The sequence below is a fragment of the Cololabis saira genome, chromosome 11, assembly GCF_033807715.1.
Source record: "Cololabis saira isolate AMF1-May2022 chromosome 11, fColSai1.1, whole genome shotgun sequence".
NCBI classification, from domain to species: Eukaryota; Metazoa; Chordata; class Actinopteri; order Beloniformes; family Belonidae; genus Cololabis; species Cololabis saira.
In genome coordinates, this window is record NC_084597.1 from 1827330 (window position 1) to 1845851 (window position 18522).

At 44.5% G+C, this 18522-nt stretch overlaps 2 protein-coding genes across 2 annotated transcripts in view; one reads left to right on the forward strand and one right to left on the reverse strand.

The window, feature by feature from the left end:
• Window positions 1-3092, forward strand: part of LOC133454508 (cyclin-dependent kinase 9) — a 14972-nt gene extending 11880 nt beyond the window's left edge. Inside the window, exons 7-8 of the mRNA XM_061733229.1 lie at window positions 928-1076; window positions 2624-3092. Coding sequence (XP_061589213.1) covers window positions 928-1076; window positions 2624-2989 — 515 coding nt within the window. The 3' untranslated portion in view covers window positions 2990-3092. The remainder of the gene's footprint in view (window positions 1-927; window positions 1077-2623) is intronic.
• A 6757-nt stretch (window positions 3093-9849) lies between these two features.
• LOC133454509 (tripartite motif-containing protein 16-like) lies at window positions 9850-14603 on the reverse strand. The gene is made up of 2 exons (XM_061733230.1): window positions 13578-14603; window positions 9850-10540 (listed from the first exon to the last, which is right to left on the reverse strand). Exons 1-2 carry the CDS (start codon window positions 14594-14596, stop codon window positions 9850-9852), a joined length of 1710 nt encoding a protein of 569 aa, XP_061589214.1. The 5' UTR covers window positions 14597-14603.
• Between the last annotated feature and the right edge of the window lie 3919 nt (window positions 14604-18522).

The window sequence follows — 18522 nt, forward strand, 5'->3', positions numbered from 1 at the left end:
AGAGCCCTCTAACGTTTCTCTAACGCTAATACACCTGTAATTTCTTAAATGCTTTTATTTTTTAATATTTGGCCTTTAAACGTCTTTTGTCTAAATCTCATGTTTAAGTATAAAATTTCATGAAACGTTTAGTTTGAAATGCCTTTTTTACGTATTACACTGTATGACACTTATTTTGTAATGCCACGTTTAAGTATATATGTAAGGCTTTATTTTAGCAAAAATTTGTCTTAAATCTTGATCCAAGGGAGTTCATTTTTGAATTTTTAATCATTAAAAAGTTTCATTTCATCGTTTTGAGGAGAATCTCCTCAATCTGTGTTGCCAGGTTGGGCAGGTTTCAGCCCAATTGGGCTGAAGAATATAAGTTTGGGCTGCTTTTTCCTGGTTTTTACTAAATATTTACGAGAAATTATTCACAAATAATGTAATAATTGACGGTTTTAACAAATAATTTTTAATTTGAACCAGGTTTTTCATTATTTTGGCGGGTTGTACATCCCGTTTGGACTGGATATTGTGAGATCTGGCAACCTCGACCTAAATTTGGTTTGAAAATGGTATTAAAAAGTCTTAAATCTCAATCAGAGGGTCTTGATTTTAGAATCTTAATCATTAAAAAGTTTTATTTCATTGTTTTGAGGAGAATCTCCTGAAACCGCATTGCCAGGTTGGGCAAGTTTTAGCCCAATTAAAATAGATATTTGTGCTGCTTTTCCTGTTTTTACTAAATATTTAGGAGAAATTATTCCCGAATAGTTCAATAATTGACGGGTTGAACATAGATAATGTTTGATTCAAAGTTTATTTTCATGGTTTTGAGGAGAATCTTCCGGAATCTGTGTTGCCAGATCTGGCAAAGTTTCAGCCCAATTGGGCCTTTATTTTTTATTTATTTATTTTTTAATCTATTTTTCCCCCCCCTAGGCGAGCGAGACTACGGCCCCCCCATCGACCTCTGGGGGGCCGGCTGCATCATGGCGGAGATGTGGACCCGATCTCCCATCATGCAGGGCAACACGGAGCAGCACCAGCTGACCCTGATCAGCCAGCTGTGCGGCTCCATCACGGCCGAGGTGAGAGCGGGAGGGGCCAGGGGGGCAGGGGGGGCAGGGGTGGCCCCCAGAGGGGGGCCGGGGGGGACGCCAGGGGGGGGGCAGTTTTTCACAAAATTTTGACTTTTTTTCTCAACATTTCGCCTTTTTTTTCCCGACATTTTGACTTTTTTTCCGTTTTTTCGTGCGTGCGCCCTTTTGTGCGTTTTCAACATTTAGACTTTTTTAAAAAAAATTGACTTTTTTTCTTGGCATTTGACTTTTTTTTTCCTTTTTCCTTTTTCGTGCGTGTGTACGTTTTTTCATGCGTGCGTTCTTTCGTGCGTTTTCAACATTTTGACCTTTTTTCCGTTTTTTCGTGTGTGCGTTTTTTCATGTTTTTTCTCGACAAATTTCGACTTTTTTCAACATTTTAACTTTTTTCCGTTTTTTCGTGCGTGCGTTCTTTCGTGTGTTTTCAACATTTCGACTTTTTTCTCGACATTTCGCCTTTTTTCTTTTCTCTAAATTTTTACTTTTTTTCTTGACATTTCGACTTTTCTCTACATTTCAACGTTTTTCACAAAATTTGAACTTTTTTTCTCAACATTTTTACTTTTTTCCGTTTTTTCGTGCGTGCGTTCTTTCGTGCGTTTTCAACATTTCAACGTTTTTCACAAAATTTTGACTTTTTTTCGACATTTCGCCTTTTTTTTCTCTAAATTTTGACTTTTTTCTTCGACATTTTGACTTTTTTTCAGTTTTTTCGTGCGTGCGTTCTTTCGTGCATTTTTCCGTGCGTTTTCAACATTTTTCTCTACATTTCAAAGTTTCTCACAAACTTTTGACTTTTTCTCGTCATTTCGACTTTTTTCTCGACATTTCGCCTTTTTTTCTCTAAATTTTTACTTTTTTTCTTGACATTTCGACTTTTCTCTACATTTCAACGTTTTTCACAAAATTTTGACTTTTTTTCTCGTCATTTCGACTTTTTTCTCGACATTTCGCCTTTTTTTTCCTCTAAATTTTTACTTTTTTTCTTGACATTTCGACTTTTTTCTCTACATTTCAACGTTTTTCACAAAATTTTGACTTTCCTCAAAATTTTGCGTTTTTTTTCTCGACATTTCAACACTTTGAGGGCCCCCGATTCAGGGGGGCCTCCGAAACTGGTTCCTAGGTACTGTTTCCCCCCCTGACCTCTGACCTCCACCCCTCTACATTTCAAGTATTTTTTCTCTACATTTCCACTTTTTTCTCTACATTTCGACGTTTTTCACAAAATTTTGACTTCTTCTTGACATTTCACATTTTTTTCCCTTTTTTTCCTTTTTCGTGCGTGCGTTTTTTCGTGCGTGCGTTCTTTCGTGCGTTTTCAACATTTTTGCTTTTTTCTCTAAATTTCAACATTTTTCACAAAATTTTGACTTTTTTTCTCGTCATTTCGACTTTTTTCACAAAATTTTGACTTTTCTCGACATTTCGACTTTTTTTTCTCAACATTTCAACACTTTGAGGGCCCCCGAAACTGGTTCCTAGGTACTGTTTCCCCCCCTGACCCCCCCCTGACCTCTGACCTCCCCCCCCAGGTCTGGCCCGGCGTGGATAAGAAGTACGAGCTGTACCAGAAGATGGAGCTTCCGAAGGGCCAGAAGAGGAAGGTGAAGGACCGTCTGAAGGCGTACGTGAAGGATCCGTACGCCCTGGACCTGATCGACAAGCTGCTGGTCCTGGACCCGGCCCAGCGCACCGACAGCGACGACGCCCTCAACCACGACTTCTTCTGGTCCGACCCCATGCCGTCGGACCTGAAGAACATGCTCTCCACCCACAACACGTCCATGTTCGAGTACCTGGCGCCGCCGCGCCGCCGCGGCCACCTGCCGCAGCAGCAGCCCAACCAGAACCGGAACCCGGCCGCCACCAGCCAGACCGAGTTCGACCGGGTCTTTTAGTGGACAATTCAAGACTTTTATTTTGAAAAAAGGTCTTTTAGTGGACACTTCACTTTTATTTTGAAAAAAGTTTGTTTTTTTCCAGGTCTTTTAGTGGACGCTTCACGACTTTTATTTTGAAAAAAAGGTCTTTTTTTCCGGGTCTTAGTGGACGCTTCACGACTTTTATTTTGAAAAAAGGTATTTTTTTCCCGGTCTTTTAGTGGACACTCACGACTTTTATTTTGAAAAAAGGTCTTTTTTCCGGGTCTTTTAGTTGACACTTCACCACTTTTATTTTGAAAAAGGGTCTTTTAGTGGACACTTCACGACTTTTATTTTGAAAAAAGGTCTTTTTTTTCCGGGTCTTTTAGTGGACACTTCAGCACTTTTAATTTGAAAAAGGGTCTTTTAGTGGACACTTCACGACTTTTATTTTGAAAAAAGGTCTTTTAGTGGACACTTCACGACTTTTATTTTGAAAAAAATTACTTTTTTTTTTCCAGGTCTTTTAGTGTACACTTCACGACTTTTATTTTGAAAAAAGGTCTTTTAGTGGACACTTCACGACTTTTATTTTGAAAAAAGGTCTTTTAGTGGACACTTCACGACTTTTATTTTGAAAAAAGGCCTTTTAGTGGACACTTCACGACTTTTATTTTGAAAAAAGGTCTTTTTTTTCCGGGTCTTTTAGTGGACACTTCAGGACTTTTATTTTGAACTTTTTTTTTTTTTCCGGGTCTTTTAGTGGACACTTCAGGACTTTTATTTTGAAAAAAGGTCTTTTTTTCCCGGGTCTTTTAGTGGACACTTCACGACTTTTATTTTGAAAAAACGTCCTTTTTTTCCGGGTCTTTTAGTCGACACTTCACGACTTTTATTTTGAAAAAAGGTCCTTTTTTCCCGGGTCTTTTAGTGGACACTTCACGACTTTTATTTTTTTTTCCTTTTGCACATTTCTGTTAGTTGTATAATTGTGTTCCATGATTAAAAATGTGTATTTTGTACAAAACAAACTATGTTTATGATGTGTGGACTTTTTTTTTGAAATGCCGTGTTTACCTATTACATTTCATGACACTTACTTTCAAATGCCTTGGTTACATATTATATCGACTTTTATTTTGAAAGGCCACGTTGACATATTACTTGAGACTTTTATTTTGAAAGGCCACTTTGACATATTACTTGAGACTTTTATTTTTTATTTTTTTGTCTGCACGCATATTAATGATTGATACCATGAAGGTAGAAACCAAAGGTATATATATGTGCATTATTACTATATTTAATATATATACATATATATATATATATGCACACATATGCGTACACATTCATAAATATACACATACAAACCCAGTGTTTTTTTTTTTTTTTTTTTGGGGGGGGGGGGGGGGGGGGGGTGACGACATCCACTGCCAATCCAGGAAGCAGGAACACACGGAGACACACGTCAAGCACTGGAAATCTGCAACAAAAAACCACAAACAAAGCACGAAACCGGCACGGAGCCGACCAAAACAATAACAGCAATCGACCTAAATCTTGAGATCTGATGGTTTCCTATATTTATTATGCTATATTTATATGATATCATGCTACACCACTCTATATGATAATTATTTATTTGTTCACTCTTGAATTAATATTCTCAATTTATGTATCTATTTTCATCATCTTATTTACACTAAAACACGGCACGCACACACACACACACACACACACACACACACACACATACTGATGTTGTCTTTTGTCGTTTGCACTGTATGTAAATAAATTAAAAAAAAAAAAGAAAGGTGGTTTCCTCCCAACAGCCTGTTCAAAGCTCACTCATAAACCACGCCCACTTTTACCTGAGCAGGTACGTTAACCTCAAACTGTTGACGTTCATGCAACATCTACAAACCACAATTATCACTGAAATGACTTGAAACTGACTAAACTAATGATAAATAAGGATTTACTGACAATAAAAAACTCCCATTGATGTTGAACTGTGGTTCATCAGAATCATGAAGTAAAGAACCAAACGGAACCGGTCTAAACCGGTCTGAACCTCAACCTGCTAACCTTTTTGCAGCAGAGAAAACGTAACCACCAGGTGACCGCCAAGCTAACAACAGCTAACAACAAGGTAGTAGCAGGCTAACAGCAGGCTACCCAGCTAATGACAGGCTAACGAGAGGCTAGCATCAAGCTAATGACAGAATAGTAGTTAGCTAACAGGCTAATGATAGTCGGCAACAGCTAACAACAAGGTAGTAGCAGGCTAACGACAGGCTAACAGGCTAATGACAGGCAGTAGCAGGCTAACAACAGGCTAGCCTGATAATGACAGGCTAACAGCCTAGTAACAGGCAACAGCAGAAGGCTAAAAGCAGGCTGGCCGGCTAATGCCATTAGCCGGCCAGCCTTTCTCCTCTCACCATCATTTTTGTCCATCGTTCTTGTAGTTTGTTGTGCTGGTCTGCCCCCCCCCCCCCCTTTTTCTCTTTTGTGTATGTTTGCAGGCCAGAGCTTCAGGAGCTGCGTGCTGCTCTGCCCAGTCTGGGTCCCCCCTTATGATCAGGTCCTGGTCCCGGATTCTTCCCTCCTAAAGGGGAGTTTTTACCTGCCAGTGTTTATGTAATAATTGCTCCAACCTGATCTCACAAAAATCCGTGAAATGCCCACGACCTCTCACCACTATTTTCCGTGGTATATACACGGAAAATGGTATAATTCCGTGTATATACCACGGATATAGTACTATGCAAAGTCAATGGGATCCGTTGTCGTGATATATACACGGATTATGACATTATTATTATTTACATATTATTCTTTATAATAGTGGCTAAATTATGAGTTTTTGTCGCGCAAGGTACTGTTTGTTACTGTCAGTTTGTAAAAGCATGTTTTTCAACGCTGTTTTAGCAGTGTTTTATTGAGGTTTTAATGGGAGCACCACGGATATAGTACTATGTGAAGTCAATGGGATCCGTCACCCGATTTGACTGCTGTCATACCATGGAATGAAGGAGAAAACGATAACAATCATCCCATAGATATGGGCCAGTATGGCCCTACTCTACCTACTAGTAGGCGCAGGAGGCTGTTATCGCCCCTTTCTATGGCTAACCCCATGTTATTAATGCTCAGTAGGCACAGAAGTTTTGTTATGAAGCTCACACCTCACCTCCCTTTTTTATGTATTTAGTTAGAATTTTAAAACCTGAACAATAGAATTCAACGTAAAATGCCGGATCTTGTCCATTAAAAACAATACTTTTTGGAAAATAGTGTAACGACCACAGATAAGATAAGGCCTTGCCCGCCTGGGCAACACATCAGCATTTGGCCGACTGGTTAGTGCAGTGACTGTGGTCTGGGAGACTGGTTAGTGCAGTTGACTGTGGTCTGGGAGACTGGTTAGTGCAGTTGACTATGGTCTGGGAGACTGGTTAGTGCAGTTGACTGTGGTCTGGGAGACTGGTTAGTGCAGTTGACTTTGGTCTGGGAGACTGGGGTTCGAGACACGCTCTGGGCATGACTTGTTCGCCACAGTATTTTCCTCATTGTGTTATGGTTTTCTTTTAATATCTTTAAAATTTCTAAACACAAAAACATGAAAGTGTCCTTGATAATTCAATAATACAATAGGTTCATGTTAAGGACATCCGATTTAATTAGTTCTCCTTCGATTATGACATGTTATTAATGCTCAGTAGGCACAGGAGGTTTGTTATGTATTGTTATAGGTTTGCCTATGAGGCCTATTTCGTGTCTATTTTTGCACAGTTCACTAACGCTTTGAGTTAGGAGGCTGAAATTCTAGACTCTGTATCAGGAAGTGACTCTCATCCACTGTGCCGAGTTTCAGATCTGTGTGACCTTCGGAAGTGTCAAAGGTCACCGCGTGTGTTGCCTTTCGGGCCTTTTTTGTGTGTTTTTTGCACAATTCACTAACGCTTTGAGCTGGGAGACTGATTTTTGACTATGTTGCAATGCAGAAGGCCCTTTGCTAGGATCTTTTGGTCCCGTGGCTGTGCGACTTCCACAGAGCTAGTTGGTGTTGCAGAGGGTTCAAAGAGTGTGTGTGAGTGAGCGGTAAGTCTGTGAACTTTGCCCCAGATCTGCTCCTCATTCATAGTCCTGTTATCAGCTCGGTATAGTTCTGATACCGGTCCACAGGAGTCCTGGAGGAGCGTTTTGTTTTCATTCCACCAGGGAGATTGTGACTAGACCAAGCTGCTCTGTCAAGCTCAGAATGTGGGGGTAGCGCACGTCCTCTTACCAACCAGTAGTGTGTGAACGTGTTCTGTCAAGCAGGAAGGAAACGGCCAGATTCCAACGGAGGGCGAGGCCTGACCGCATCTAGGCTAAAGATATGAACTGACTGCTAGTATTCTTCTACTAGATTAGATGGTGTTGCGATGGCTTCCAGTGCAACTGTGAGAAACCTTGGTGTTGTTTTCGATCAGGATTTGTCGTTTAAACCATATGTTAATCAGGTTTGTAAAATAGCGTTTTTCCATCTCCGTAATATTGCAAAAATTAGGAAAATCCTCTCGCAGAGGGATGCAGAAAAACTAGTTCATGCGTTTGTATCTTCTAGACTGGATTACTGTAATGTGTTGTTAGCAGGATGTCCAAGTAATTTGCTGAATAGGCTCCAGCTGATCCAGAATGCAGCAGCACGAGTACTGACAGGAATTAGCAGGAGAGACCACGTCTCTCCAGTGTTAGCGTCGCTCCATTGGCTACCTGTAAAATTCAGAATTTAATTTAAAATTTTATTACTTACATATAAAGCCCAAAACGGCTTAGCTCCGCATTATTTACAAGACCTGATAGAGCCTTATGTTCCTGGCAGAGCTCTCTGTTCTCAGAGTGCAGGTTTACTCGTAGTTCCTAGAGTATCCAAATGTAGATTTGGAGGGCGGGCGTTCTGCTATCAGGCACCATTACTTTGGAACCAACTTCCAATCTGGGTTAAGGAGGCTGACACCACCTCCACCTTTAAAACTAAACTTAAAACCTTTCTGTTTAGTAAAGCCTATAGTTAGTGTTTAGTAAACCTCTAGCTGGTGTTGGTAAATCTCTAGGTAGTGTAAACTCTAGTGTGTTAGAGTCAGTAGTCATAGTTGCAGCTATAGAACACGACTATAATAGTTAGTCTCAAATATAGCTTGGTGGTAGATATGCTGCTATAGGCCTATGCTGCAGGGGGGACCGACATGATCCGCTGGGCGGTGCCTCTCACCCTTCTTCTCCTCTCCTCTTCCCTGCCTCTCTTCTCCATTACCATTTTTATTTATTATAAATATCTCATAGCTATCATTTTTGTCCATCGTCCCTGTAGTTTCTTGTGCTGCCCCCCTTTTTTTCTCTTTTGTGCATGTTTGCAGGCCGGAGCCTCAGGAGCTGCGTTCTGGCCTGTGTTCCCGCCCCCCCCCCCCCTGGTCATCCCATTGCTTCTTCCACCTGCCTACGTGGATGTCTGCTGTTGCTGCTTCCGCCTGCCTGTGCCCCCCCCCTCTCTGGTCCTGGTCCTGCTCAAGGTTTCTTCCGTCCTAAAGGGGAGTTTTTCTTGCCACTGTTTGGCTTAAGGCTTTTCTCCCACTAAGGGAGTTTTTACCTGCCATTGTTTATGTAATAACTGCTCGGGGGTTTATGTTTATGTTTATGTTTATGTTTATGTTTATGTTTATGTTTATGTTTATGTTTATGTTCATGTTCTGGATCTCTGGAAAGCGTCTAGAGACAACATCTGTTGTATTAGACGCTATATAAATAAAATTGAATTGAATTCTACTATTGTGAGCTAATGATTTCTGAGCATGAGCAGCCTTAACCCCCACCCTGATGCTGCTGGTGCTCGTGTAACCAGTTCCCAAAGTAATAAAAAGAGGAGACGAAGCAGAGACGGACAGAGACGTTTGCAGGATTGGGACTGCTCGTCCTCTGACTTCTCTCCTCGCCAGTATTTACCCTGAACCGATGTCTCTGTGTCTTGTTAATATCCAGCAGACTTAGCCGACTTCTCTACAACACAACAAAAAAGAAGATCTCAATGTTTTTTTTAGAACATCAGAAGTTTTATTTCTCATTAAATATTCAGATTGTTAAACATGAAACATGGTCAACAGGTTTGGAAATCAGCAACATGTGATGTGCAGATCTAGTCTGGTCCTGCAGCTGCAGCGACGACTACCGGCCCCGACACTCTCACACCAACTAGAGGCTTCACTCAACCGTTTGCTGCGTCGCTGCTGTCACTCACATCTCTGGAATCATTTACTACATAAACTATATGTTTATCTTTAGAAAACAAGAACCTTTGGTTTGATAATGAAGGAGGAAACGAGTCTGAATGCAGACGTGAAATCAGAGATGAAGAAGGTCTGGTGGAGTTCATCACAATCACAATCACCATCACCATCACCATCACCATCACCATCACTATCACCATCACCATCACCATCACAATCAGAATCAGAATCACAATCACCATCACAATCGCCATCGCCATCGCAATCAGAAAGAAGTTTATTTCCAACCAATTTAACACACAAGGAATTTGAGGTGGTGATTGGTCCAACACAAAAGAACAAATTATTTTAAAGAAGTGGAAGAAAAGAGAAATACAACATAAAAAACACATGAAAACTAACAGTTAACAATTATAACACAGGCTTATTTCTATGTTTTTATAATGAAATACAAGATGTTAATATTATTAATAATTCCCAGGTGAATCTACAAAAGAACAACTTCCACCTCCAAAAGAGGAAATAACAACAAAACATCAACTTATAGAACAAAAACGTCCCTCCATCCATCAGAGAAAGTAGAAAAGAAGAAAAATAAAGACATGAAGAGGAAACTCGATCTTATTTGAGTTTACAGAACTCAGCTGAGTTTCCAGTATTCCAGTGAATCCTGACTCCAGCGTGGAGCGGCCGAGTGAAGGAGGTCTGGACTCTGTGGAGGAGGGTCATGGTTCCAGAGACGCTGTAGAAGGACACAACTCCTGCTCTGTGATCCAGGTAAACTCCTATTCTGGAGGAAGCAGGACCTGAGACGGAGGTTTTGATGCTGTTGTACCTGAATACATAACTGCCTGAGGAACAATCTAGTGACCAAGATTTATCATTAAATCCAAATGCACTTTCCCCCCCTGATCTGCTGATATTCTTGTATGAAACTGCTACATAAACTCCACCTGCTCTCTCCACCTCCCAGTAACGACGTCCAGTCAGACTCTCTCTACTCAGAACCTGATAATTATCACTGAATCTGTCTGGATGATCAGAATAAGACTGAGGTTGCTTCATTAACGTCACCTTTCTGTTCTGCTCTGACAGTAACAGATATGTGTTTACTGTGTTTGGATCCAGAGTGATTTCACATGAATACTTCAGGAATCCAGCTCTGCTCGTTGGTTCTGGTTCTGGTTCTGGTTGTGACAGTAAAACATCCACGTCAGCGACGGCCAGTGAGACGTCTGTCCACGTGTCTCTCAGGATGTCCTGTAGTCGACCTCTGACCTCTGACACGGCTGCTGCCACGTCCTGAAAGTACCTGTTGAGGCCAAAGTTCATCTTGGTTAGTCTAAATAAACTTTATTTACTTCATCCTTTATTTGAAAGAAGGTGAATATGAATTGGTTTGTGGGGGCTGGTGTTTGTGTTGTTATTATGGACAGATAAGATCAGGTCGTGAGTAAATCAGAGGAATGAACAGCGCTGGTTAACGGATACGGATTGATACGGATACGGTTTACGGATTGCTGGAAATGTTATGAAATGAAAGTGATGACGTGAGCTAAACGGAAGAGTGCAAATAGTGTCTGTGACATAAACTGAGGTTGGATGTGTCTGCAGACGCACATGATGAAAGATAATTAAAGGAGCGTCGCGCGAGGACGGTGCTGTTCCGTAAACAAACGGATAAAACAAACGGATAAAATACAACACCATCAAACGACAGTGAAAAAAAATAAAATGGACGTCCCAGAAAACGCACAGGGGGCAGAAACCATGTTAAAAACACTCAAAGCGTCCCGCAAGGGAAGACTGGGCGCGTGCACGAGAAAAATGAATGAAATCAAAGCATTACTACAGGATGGTGGAAGTGTTGATCATGTTAATGGGTGTTTGAGATCATTTCATGAAGCCATGGAGGAATTTTCTGCTGTTCATAAGTCTGTGCAAATGCTCCTATCAGAGGAGGAGAGAGAGGAGGATAATGTGGACTGGTATGAGCCTAGGATGACTAACTTTAGTTAAAGCAGCACAACGTAACTTTCAGCTTTTCTGAGTTTGGCGGCATCTTTTGGACAAAAGCGGTAGTGCTTTACCAGAAAGAACACTACGTTTCCCATGAGCACCAGCGCGTACTGCCGGAAAACTCCTGTCCCGTCGCTGCATTTGTTTTGAGAGAAGATGGGACGCTTTTCTGTTTCACCAAGTGAACAGACGGAACGCAAAAAAAAAGATGTTAAACTGCTGGAAAGGAACTGGAATTTACCGGGATACCTTAAACAAGGAAGCCAGGGAGCGGTATATGGAGAAAATAATGATTATTAACGGTCTGGATCCGTATGAAATCCCTACTGAAGAGCCATGTGTTTCAATAAATTTGTATAATAGTACAACATACAGTACATGTTTTGTATCCCTCTTACTTCTCTTTTCTTTTTTTTTGACTGCTATATTATGGTGAAGAGGCTCCGAGGCGTGAGCAATATTTTTGTTTTCCTCGTGAGATTATTTTTTTCCTCTGCAGCTACAAATAAGAGTTAATATTTTTTCCTCTAACAAACTAGTTTTATCTGAAGATTGGGGTTAATTGCACCGCAGAGAGCTGGCCAGCAACTGCGTTTAGCTGGAGAAGTGGGGAATAAAACCCGTGTTTTGATCCGACCCGGTCTGTGTGAGTGTTTGTGGTTTAAGGCTGATTTATGGTTCTGCGTTAAATCGACGCAGAGCCTCGGTCGCGTCGATTTAACGCAGAACCATAATTCAGGCTTTACTGTGTGGAAGGTTTGGTCGTTACAGCCGCGATCCAAGCGAGCCGACGACTCTTTCACTCTTTTACTCTGTTATATCAGATACTTGGCCTGCGTGGTTCTGCCTCCGAGCAGGAAAGTGGTGAAAAGTTAAACCATTAGCGATATTTTCCCCACGTCTGTTGTGTGGAGCTGCTGCAGCTACAACGCAGCAACGGGTTACCATGGTTACCATGGTTACAGAATAACCACAACGCAGCAACGGGTTACCATGGTTACCATGGTTACAGAATAACCACAACGCAGCAACGGGTTACCAGCTTCTGCTGAGCTCTGCGCTCCACGCTCCGCCCATTTTCATCTAGACTACGAATGGGGAAGGAGGGGGAAGTGACGTATGCCGTAAAGCAGTCAAAACCATAAAAATGTGTAGTTTTTTAGTGTGGCAGGGTTCCTACCATGCTCCTCAAAGTTACATAGTGCCAGTGAAGGCGATACAGACCCCTCAGACCATGACAGAGGTTCATTAAACCTGTTGGAAGTTGATGTTCCATCACAATGACTCTGGACTCTGGGGTGGGGGGGGCGCTTTTTGGCGTCTATCGTCGCCATGGTAACACTTTTGACTGAGAAAAGTAATGTGCATCGTCGCAGGATTGCAACCAAGTCTCACATAAAAACGTACCCTGCCTACGTTGGTCCAAAGTGCAAAAACGTAGAGGAGTTACAATAATAGCCCTTGAATTGTTACATTTTTTCTGCCTATTAGTTTTGCGTCCAAGTCACGTGACTTTCAAGATTCTGGCCGTGACACCAAAAAACATGGCGGACATTCCTAATTTTTTAGTGAAAAAAATCAATATTTTGAGTTAGTTTCTGCATAAAAATGCGTTTTGATTACATTTCTAGCGAGAAATATATATTTTACTTTCACGATATTCACTCAGTGAATGTACATAATCACTCGCTTGCTCGTTGTTGTAAAGTTTTTTCAGATCTCGCCAGAACAAAGGCTGATTTATGGTTCCACGTTACACCAACGCAGAGCCTACGGCGTAGGGTACGTGGCGATGCACACCGTACGGCGCGCGTTGCTGCGTACCCTACGCAGTAGGCTCTGCGTCGATTTAACGTGGAACCATAATTCAGGCTTAATGTGAAGCTGCGACGTTTCCAACCGGATCTCACAAAAATCCTTGAAATGCCCACGACCTCTCACCACTATTTTCCGTGGCACCAGCACCGAAAGAGGTCAACTCTGTGTGAGCAACATGGATCTTGTACCTATGCGAAGTCAATTGGGATCTGTTGTCAACCGTTCCCTACTTCTAACCAATCATAAGTGGTGCTTTAACCTAACCAGACCTTAACCAGAGCGTCATCCAGCCACAAAATATCATTTTTAATGGCTTTGGAACCAGGGAGTGGAAACAGGCGATATTTAAATTCATTGCTTTAACCCATTGTTTCTCCCATTTCGTCAACCACAGGGAATTCCCTGAGCGTCCCCTCTACGTCAGAGTAACGAGCGGAGATCCTGATCACGTGACGAGTGCCCCGACGTGCATGTCGAAGTAAACAGTTAAATATGTTGTAAATATGCAGTACCTGAGAGGACGGATGCTGATGCTGGAGGAGTGTGTGAGATGACGGATGCTGATGCTGGAGGAGTGTTTGGACTGACTGAGTGGTGGCAGTGAGGGGCAGTTGTGGAGGAACTGGTTGTGGTCCTCGATGTCTGAGAACTGCTTCATCTCAGCGTCTCTCCTCTTTAGGTCACTGATCTCCTGCTGCAGCTTCTCCTCCAGCTCTCTGACTTTCCTCACTTCAGTTTCCTGCTGGGATCTGATCTGCTGCTTCACCTCAGAGCTTCTCTTCTGGAGGAGAGAGATCAGCTCAGTGAACATCTCCTCACTGTCCTCCACTGTTTTATCAGCAGACTGATCGATGGCCTCCACCTCCTGCTGAAGCAGCTTCACATCTCCCTCTCTGTCCTGGATCTCCTGCTGGATTTGTTGTCGACTCACCTCCATCTCTCTCTGCCTCTCAGTCCTTTCTGCTGCAGCTGTGACCGTGTCGTGGCCTTTATGTTCATCCACAGAGCAGAGATAGCAGATACACTTCTGATCAGTACGACAGAACATCTTCATCACCTCACCATGACGGGGGCAGATGTTGTCCTGCAGGTTCTTGGAGGGATCCACCAGCTGGTGTTTCTTGAATGTAGATGAATCACGGTGAGGTTGAAGGTGTTTCTGGCAGTAAGAGGCCAGACAGACCAAACAGGACTTGACAGCTTTCAGTTTTCTCCCAGAGCAGACATCACAGGCCACATCTTCAGGTCCAGCATAGCAGTGATCAGCAGGAGCAGCTTGGAGTCCAGTCTTCTTCAGTTCCTCCAATAAATCAGCTAACATGGTGTTTTTCAGCAGCTCTGGCCTCGGAATAAACGTGCGTCGACACTGAGGACAGCTGGGGAGTTTCTTCTCTCCTTCATCCCAGAAGTCCTTAATACACTTCATACAGTAACTGTGTCCACAGGGAATAGCCACCGGATCCTTTAAAAGATCCAAACAGATGGAACAAGAGAATTTAACTGGGTCGAGCTGGTTTTCCTGCTGCGCCATCGTCCTCTTCGTAGCAACTGTCAGACAGTTTAACCTTCCCCTGAACAAAAACTCTGAGTAATGAAGGATTTCTTCACTCAGGGGCGGGGCTGGACACGATAAGGTCAGATATCTTGCCACCTGGCTGGACCACGTGACTGATTCAGCCGTTAAACCCTCAGGCTCCGTTCAAAGTTCAAGTTCAAGTTTATCTATATAGCACTTTAAAAACAACAACCGCTGACCAAAGTGCTGGACAAGTGGAGAAAAATAAAAACAAAACAGGACAATGTAAAACATAAAACAGATAAATGAACACTCATGGCGAGTTAAAAGCTAGAGAGTAAAAATGAGTTTTAAGATGATATTTAAAAACAGCCATAGAAGGAGCCGGGTGTAGGTGCAGCGGCAGCTCGGTCCAGAGTTCAGGGCCACTTACTGAAGAGTCAAGTCAAGTCAAGTCAAATTGTATTTTATATAGCACAGAAACAAACGGCTGAGCCGCAATCAAAGTGCTTCACAGAAAGTGCTTTAAAAAGCGAAGACATGAAAAAGGGACTAGAAAAGGGCTAAGAGAAAACATCTGAATAAGACAGTATAAAAGACACTAATTAAAAGCAAAGGAAAAAGGTGGGTCTTTAACTGAGATTTTAAAATATGTAAGGACTGGGCCGCCCGGAGGTGTAGGGGAAGGGAGTTCCAGAGTCTGGGGGCCACAGCAAAGGCTCTGTCCCAGTTATAGTACCAGTAGAGCCAGTTATAGTACCAGTTATAGTACCAGTAGTACCAGTTATAGTACCAGTAGTACCAGTTATAGTACCAGTAGTACCACTTATAGTACCAGTAGTACCAGAGTTTGGGGGCCACAGCAAAGGCTCTGTCCCCCCTGGGTTTAAGCTGGTCCTGGGCACTTCCAACAACAGTTGGTGGGCTGACGGGGATGCTCTAGATGGATGTGGTGGTGGAGAATCTCAGACTGGTATGTGGGGGCCAGGAGGCCGTGGTGGTGGAGAATATCAGACTGGTATGTGGGGGCCAGGAGGCCGTGGTGGTGGAGAATCTCAGACTGGTATGTGGGGGCCAGGAGGCCGTGGTGGTGGAGAATCTCAGACCGGTATGTGGGGGCCAGGAGGCCGTGGAGGGATTTGTAAGCAGTCAGGAGAAGTTTGAAATGAAGACGGTAGCGGATGGGGAGAAGAGGCCTGGTCTCCCTGCTCTTAAGCCATGGGGGGGGGGACTGTTAGACCTGGTCAGCTGACCTAAGAGCCCGAGAAGGTTTATGGACCGTTAAAAGACCTCAGATATGAGAAGGTTCAAGACCATGTAAAGATTTCAGAACAAATAAAATAATTTTATAATGGATCCTATAACGGACGAGGAGCGAATGAATAGCCGGGCGGGGCTGGACACGATAAGGTCAGATATCTTGCCACCTGGCTGGACCACGTGACTGATTCAGCGATTAAACCCTCAGGCTCCGTTCAAAGTTCAAGTTCAAGTTTATCTATATAGCACCTTTTTTTTTTTTTTTTTTTTTCACCTTGTCTGCACACATATTAATGATTGATACCATGACGGTAGAAACCAAAGGTATATATATGTGCATTATTACTATATTTAATATATATACATATATATACGCACACATATGCGTACACATTCATAAATATACACATACAAACCCAGTGACTTTTTTTTGTTTTTTTTGGGGGGGGGGGGTGGTGGGGGGTGACGACATCCACTGCCAATCCAGGAAGCAGGAACACACGGAGACACACGTCAAGCACTGGAAATCTGCAACAAAAAAACACAAACAAAACACGAAACCGGCACGGAGCCGACCAAAACACGAACAGCAATCGACCCAAATCTTGAGATCTGATCGCAGTCTGAGCTAAGCTATCGCTACCGCTACCTAACCCCAAAAACTACAGAGCAAGCATGCAGGTGAAGAATCCAGTGTGTGTGTGTGTGTGTGTGTGTGTGTGTGTGTGTGTGTGTGTGTGTGTGTGTGTGTGTGTGTGTGTGTGTGTGTGTGTGTGTGTGTGTGTGTGTGTGTGTGTGTATGTATGTATGTGTGTATGTGTGTGTGTGTGTGTGTGTGTGTGTGTAATAAACCAAACAAAGCTCCACCTGAAGTGTGTCTATAGTGGGAGGGGGCAACCCCGCCACCCACGAGACCGGAGGCCGACACGGAAGAACCTGGAACCCAGGCCACCAGCAACCCCACAGAGAAGAACCTGGAACCCAGGCCACCAGCAACCCCACAGAGGAGAACCTGGAACCCAGGCCACCAGCAACCCCCCAGAGGAGAAGAACCTGGAACCCAGACCACCAGCAACCCCTGAGAGGAGAAGAACCTGGAACCCAGGCCACCAGCAACCCCACAGAGAAGAAGAACCTGGAACCCAGGCCACCAGCAACCCCACAGAGAAGAACCTGGAACCCAGGCCACCAGCAACCCCACAGAGAAGAACCTGGAACCCAGGCCACCAGCAACCCCACAGAGAAGAAGAACCTGGAACCCAGGCCACCAGCAACCCCACAGAGAAGAACCTGGAACCCAGGTCACCAGCAACCCCACAGAGGAGAACCTGGAACCCAGACCACAAGCAACCCCCCAGAGGAGAAGAACCTGGAACCCAGGCCACCAGCAACCCCACAGAGGAGAAGAACCTGGAACCCAGGCCACCAGCAACCCCACAGAGGAGAAGAACCTGGAACCCAGGTGTTGTGCTCGCCCATGTGCCCATGTGAACTTATAAAATGTATGAACACTTTGTGAATGTGTATATCCAACTTTGAAACGGCTCAGCTGAAAATCGGCTGCAATGTGCCTCCTGGTGATCTCGGCCGAGATAGTCCGTTTGCGACCCCACTGCCTAGCCCGAGATAGCAAGTTTATGACCCCTAGAGGGGGGGTCAAAACGGATCAAAGCAAGCAAGGAAAGTTTCTGCCAGGGAAACAGACTCCCTGGGGATTTACGACACCCCCTGGGGGGGGCCGGACACAGCGGAGCCCGAAAACCAGGCCTCCAAAATGGTACTGCTTCTTAAATACCAGCAACCCCCCCAGCCTGGAACTGGCTTTAATGTGCCTCATAAAATGGCGACTGTGCCATGAACTACAATCCCAGCATGCCTTGCGGGATGGGGCGGCGCCTGAGAGCGACGCGCACCCAATCCCGAGCGAGGCACTGATGACGTCATCGCAGCGCGCGGAGATACAAAACTCCGTGCTGCACCGAGACTTTGGCTCTTCTTCCTTCATTCAACTGGTGAGCAGGACGTCTTTTCTGGCTCCGGGCCAAAGGGACCACGGCTTTCCCCCCCCCCCAAAGGGGGGGATCTGCAGCGTGGTCTGGTCGGGGGGTCAGCGAGGACCCGCGGCGCAGACAGCGCCGGCTGCATCTCTTTTCCTTCTCCACTAGATCTCATCCGAGCTGGATCGTTTGGCTCTGTGCCAAGATCCCATCTTCCGTTCTCCCCCCGGCTGGGGGGAGGTGTAAGGCCCCCATCGGGCCGCTCCGTTGGACCTGCAGCCCGTTGAAGCCGCGGTTGAAGCGGCGGTCCCCCGGGGAGGCTCCGGCTTCCACTAACTCTGTCCTCTAAGTTCACAGATCCAAGCTTCCGACGCCCACGCGCTCCCGGCAACCAGATCGGGACACAGCTGCGACTGAACCCCCCCCTCCCCGCTCCGAGCCCCTGTCAGCGCAGGGATCGGGACGGACGGCCGGCGTCTCGCCGGCGTGAGCTCTCCCGGGGCCCGGACGGCCGCGCGTCGGCGACCGGCGCAGAGAGGGAAGCACGGCAGGAGAGACCGGTCCCCCGCCGCGCCTAGGAATGCGTGTGAGCCTCCGTTTGGTCCGGAACCACGGCCCGGCACGAGGCGGCCCCGCCGCTGTCTAATCCGTTTCAGGGGAAGGGACGGCCCAGTCACAGAACCC

Excerpts from the sequence above, each read along its gene's own strand:
- LOC133454509 (XM_061733230.1), bottom strand. The coding sequence starts at position 14,596 with ATGGCGCAGCAGGAAAACCAGCTCGACCCAGTTAAATTCTCTTGTTCC. Across the intron at positions 10,541-13,577 it reads ATCAGCATCCGTCCTCTCAG|GTACTTTCAGGACGTGGCAG; the intron begins GTACTGCATATT and ends TGGCCTCAACAG.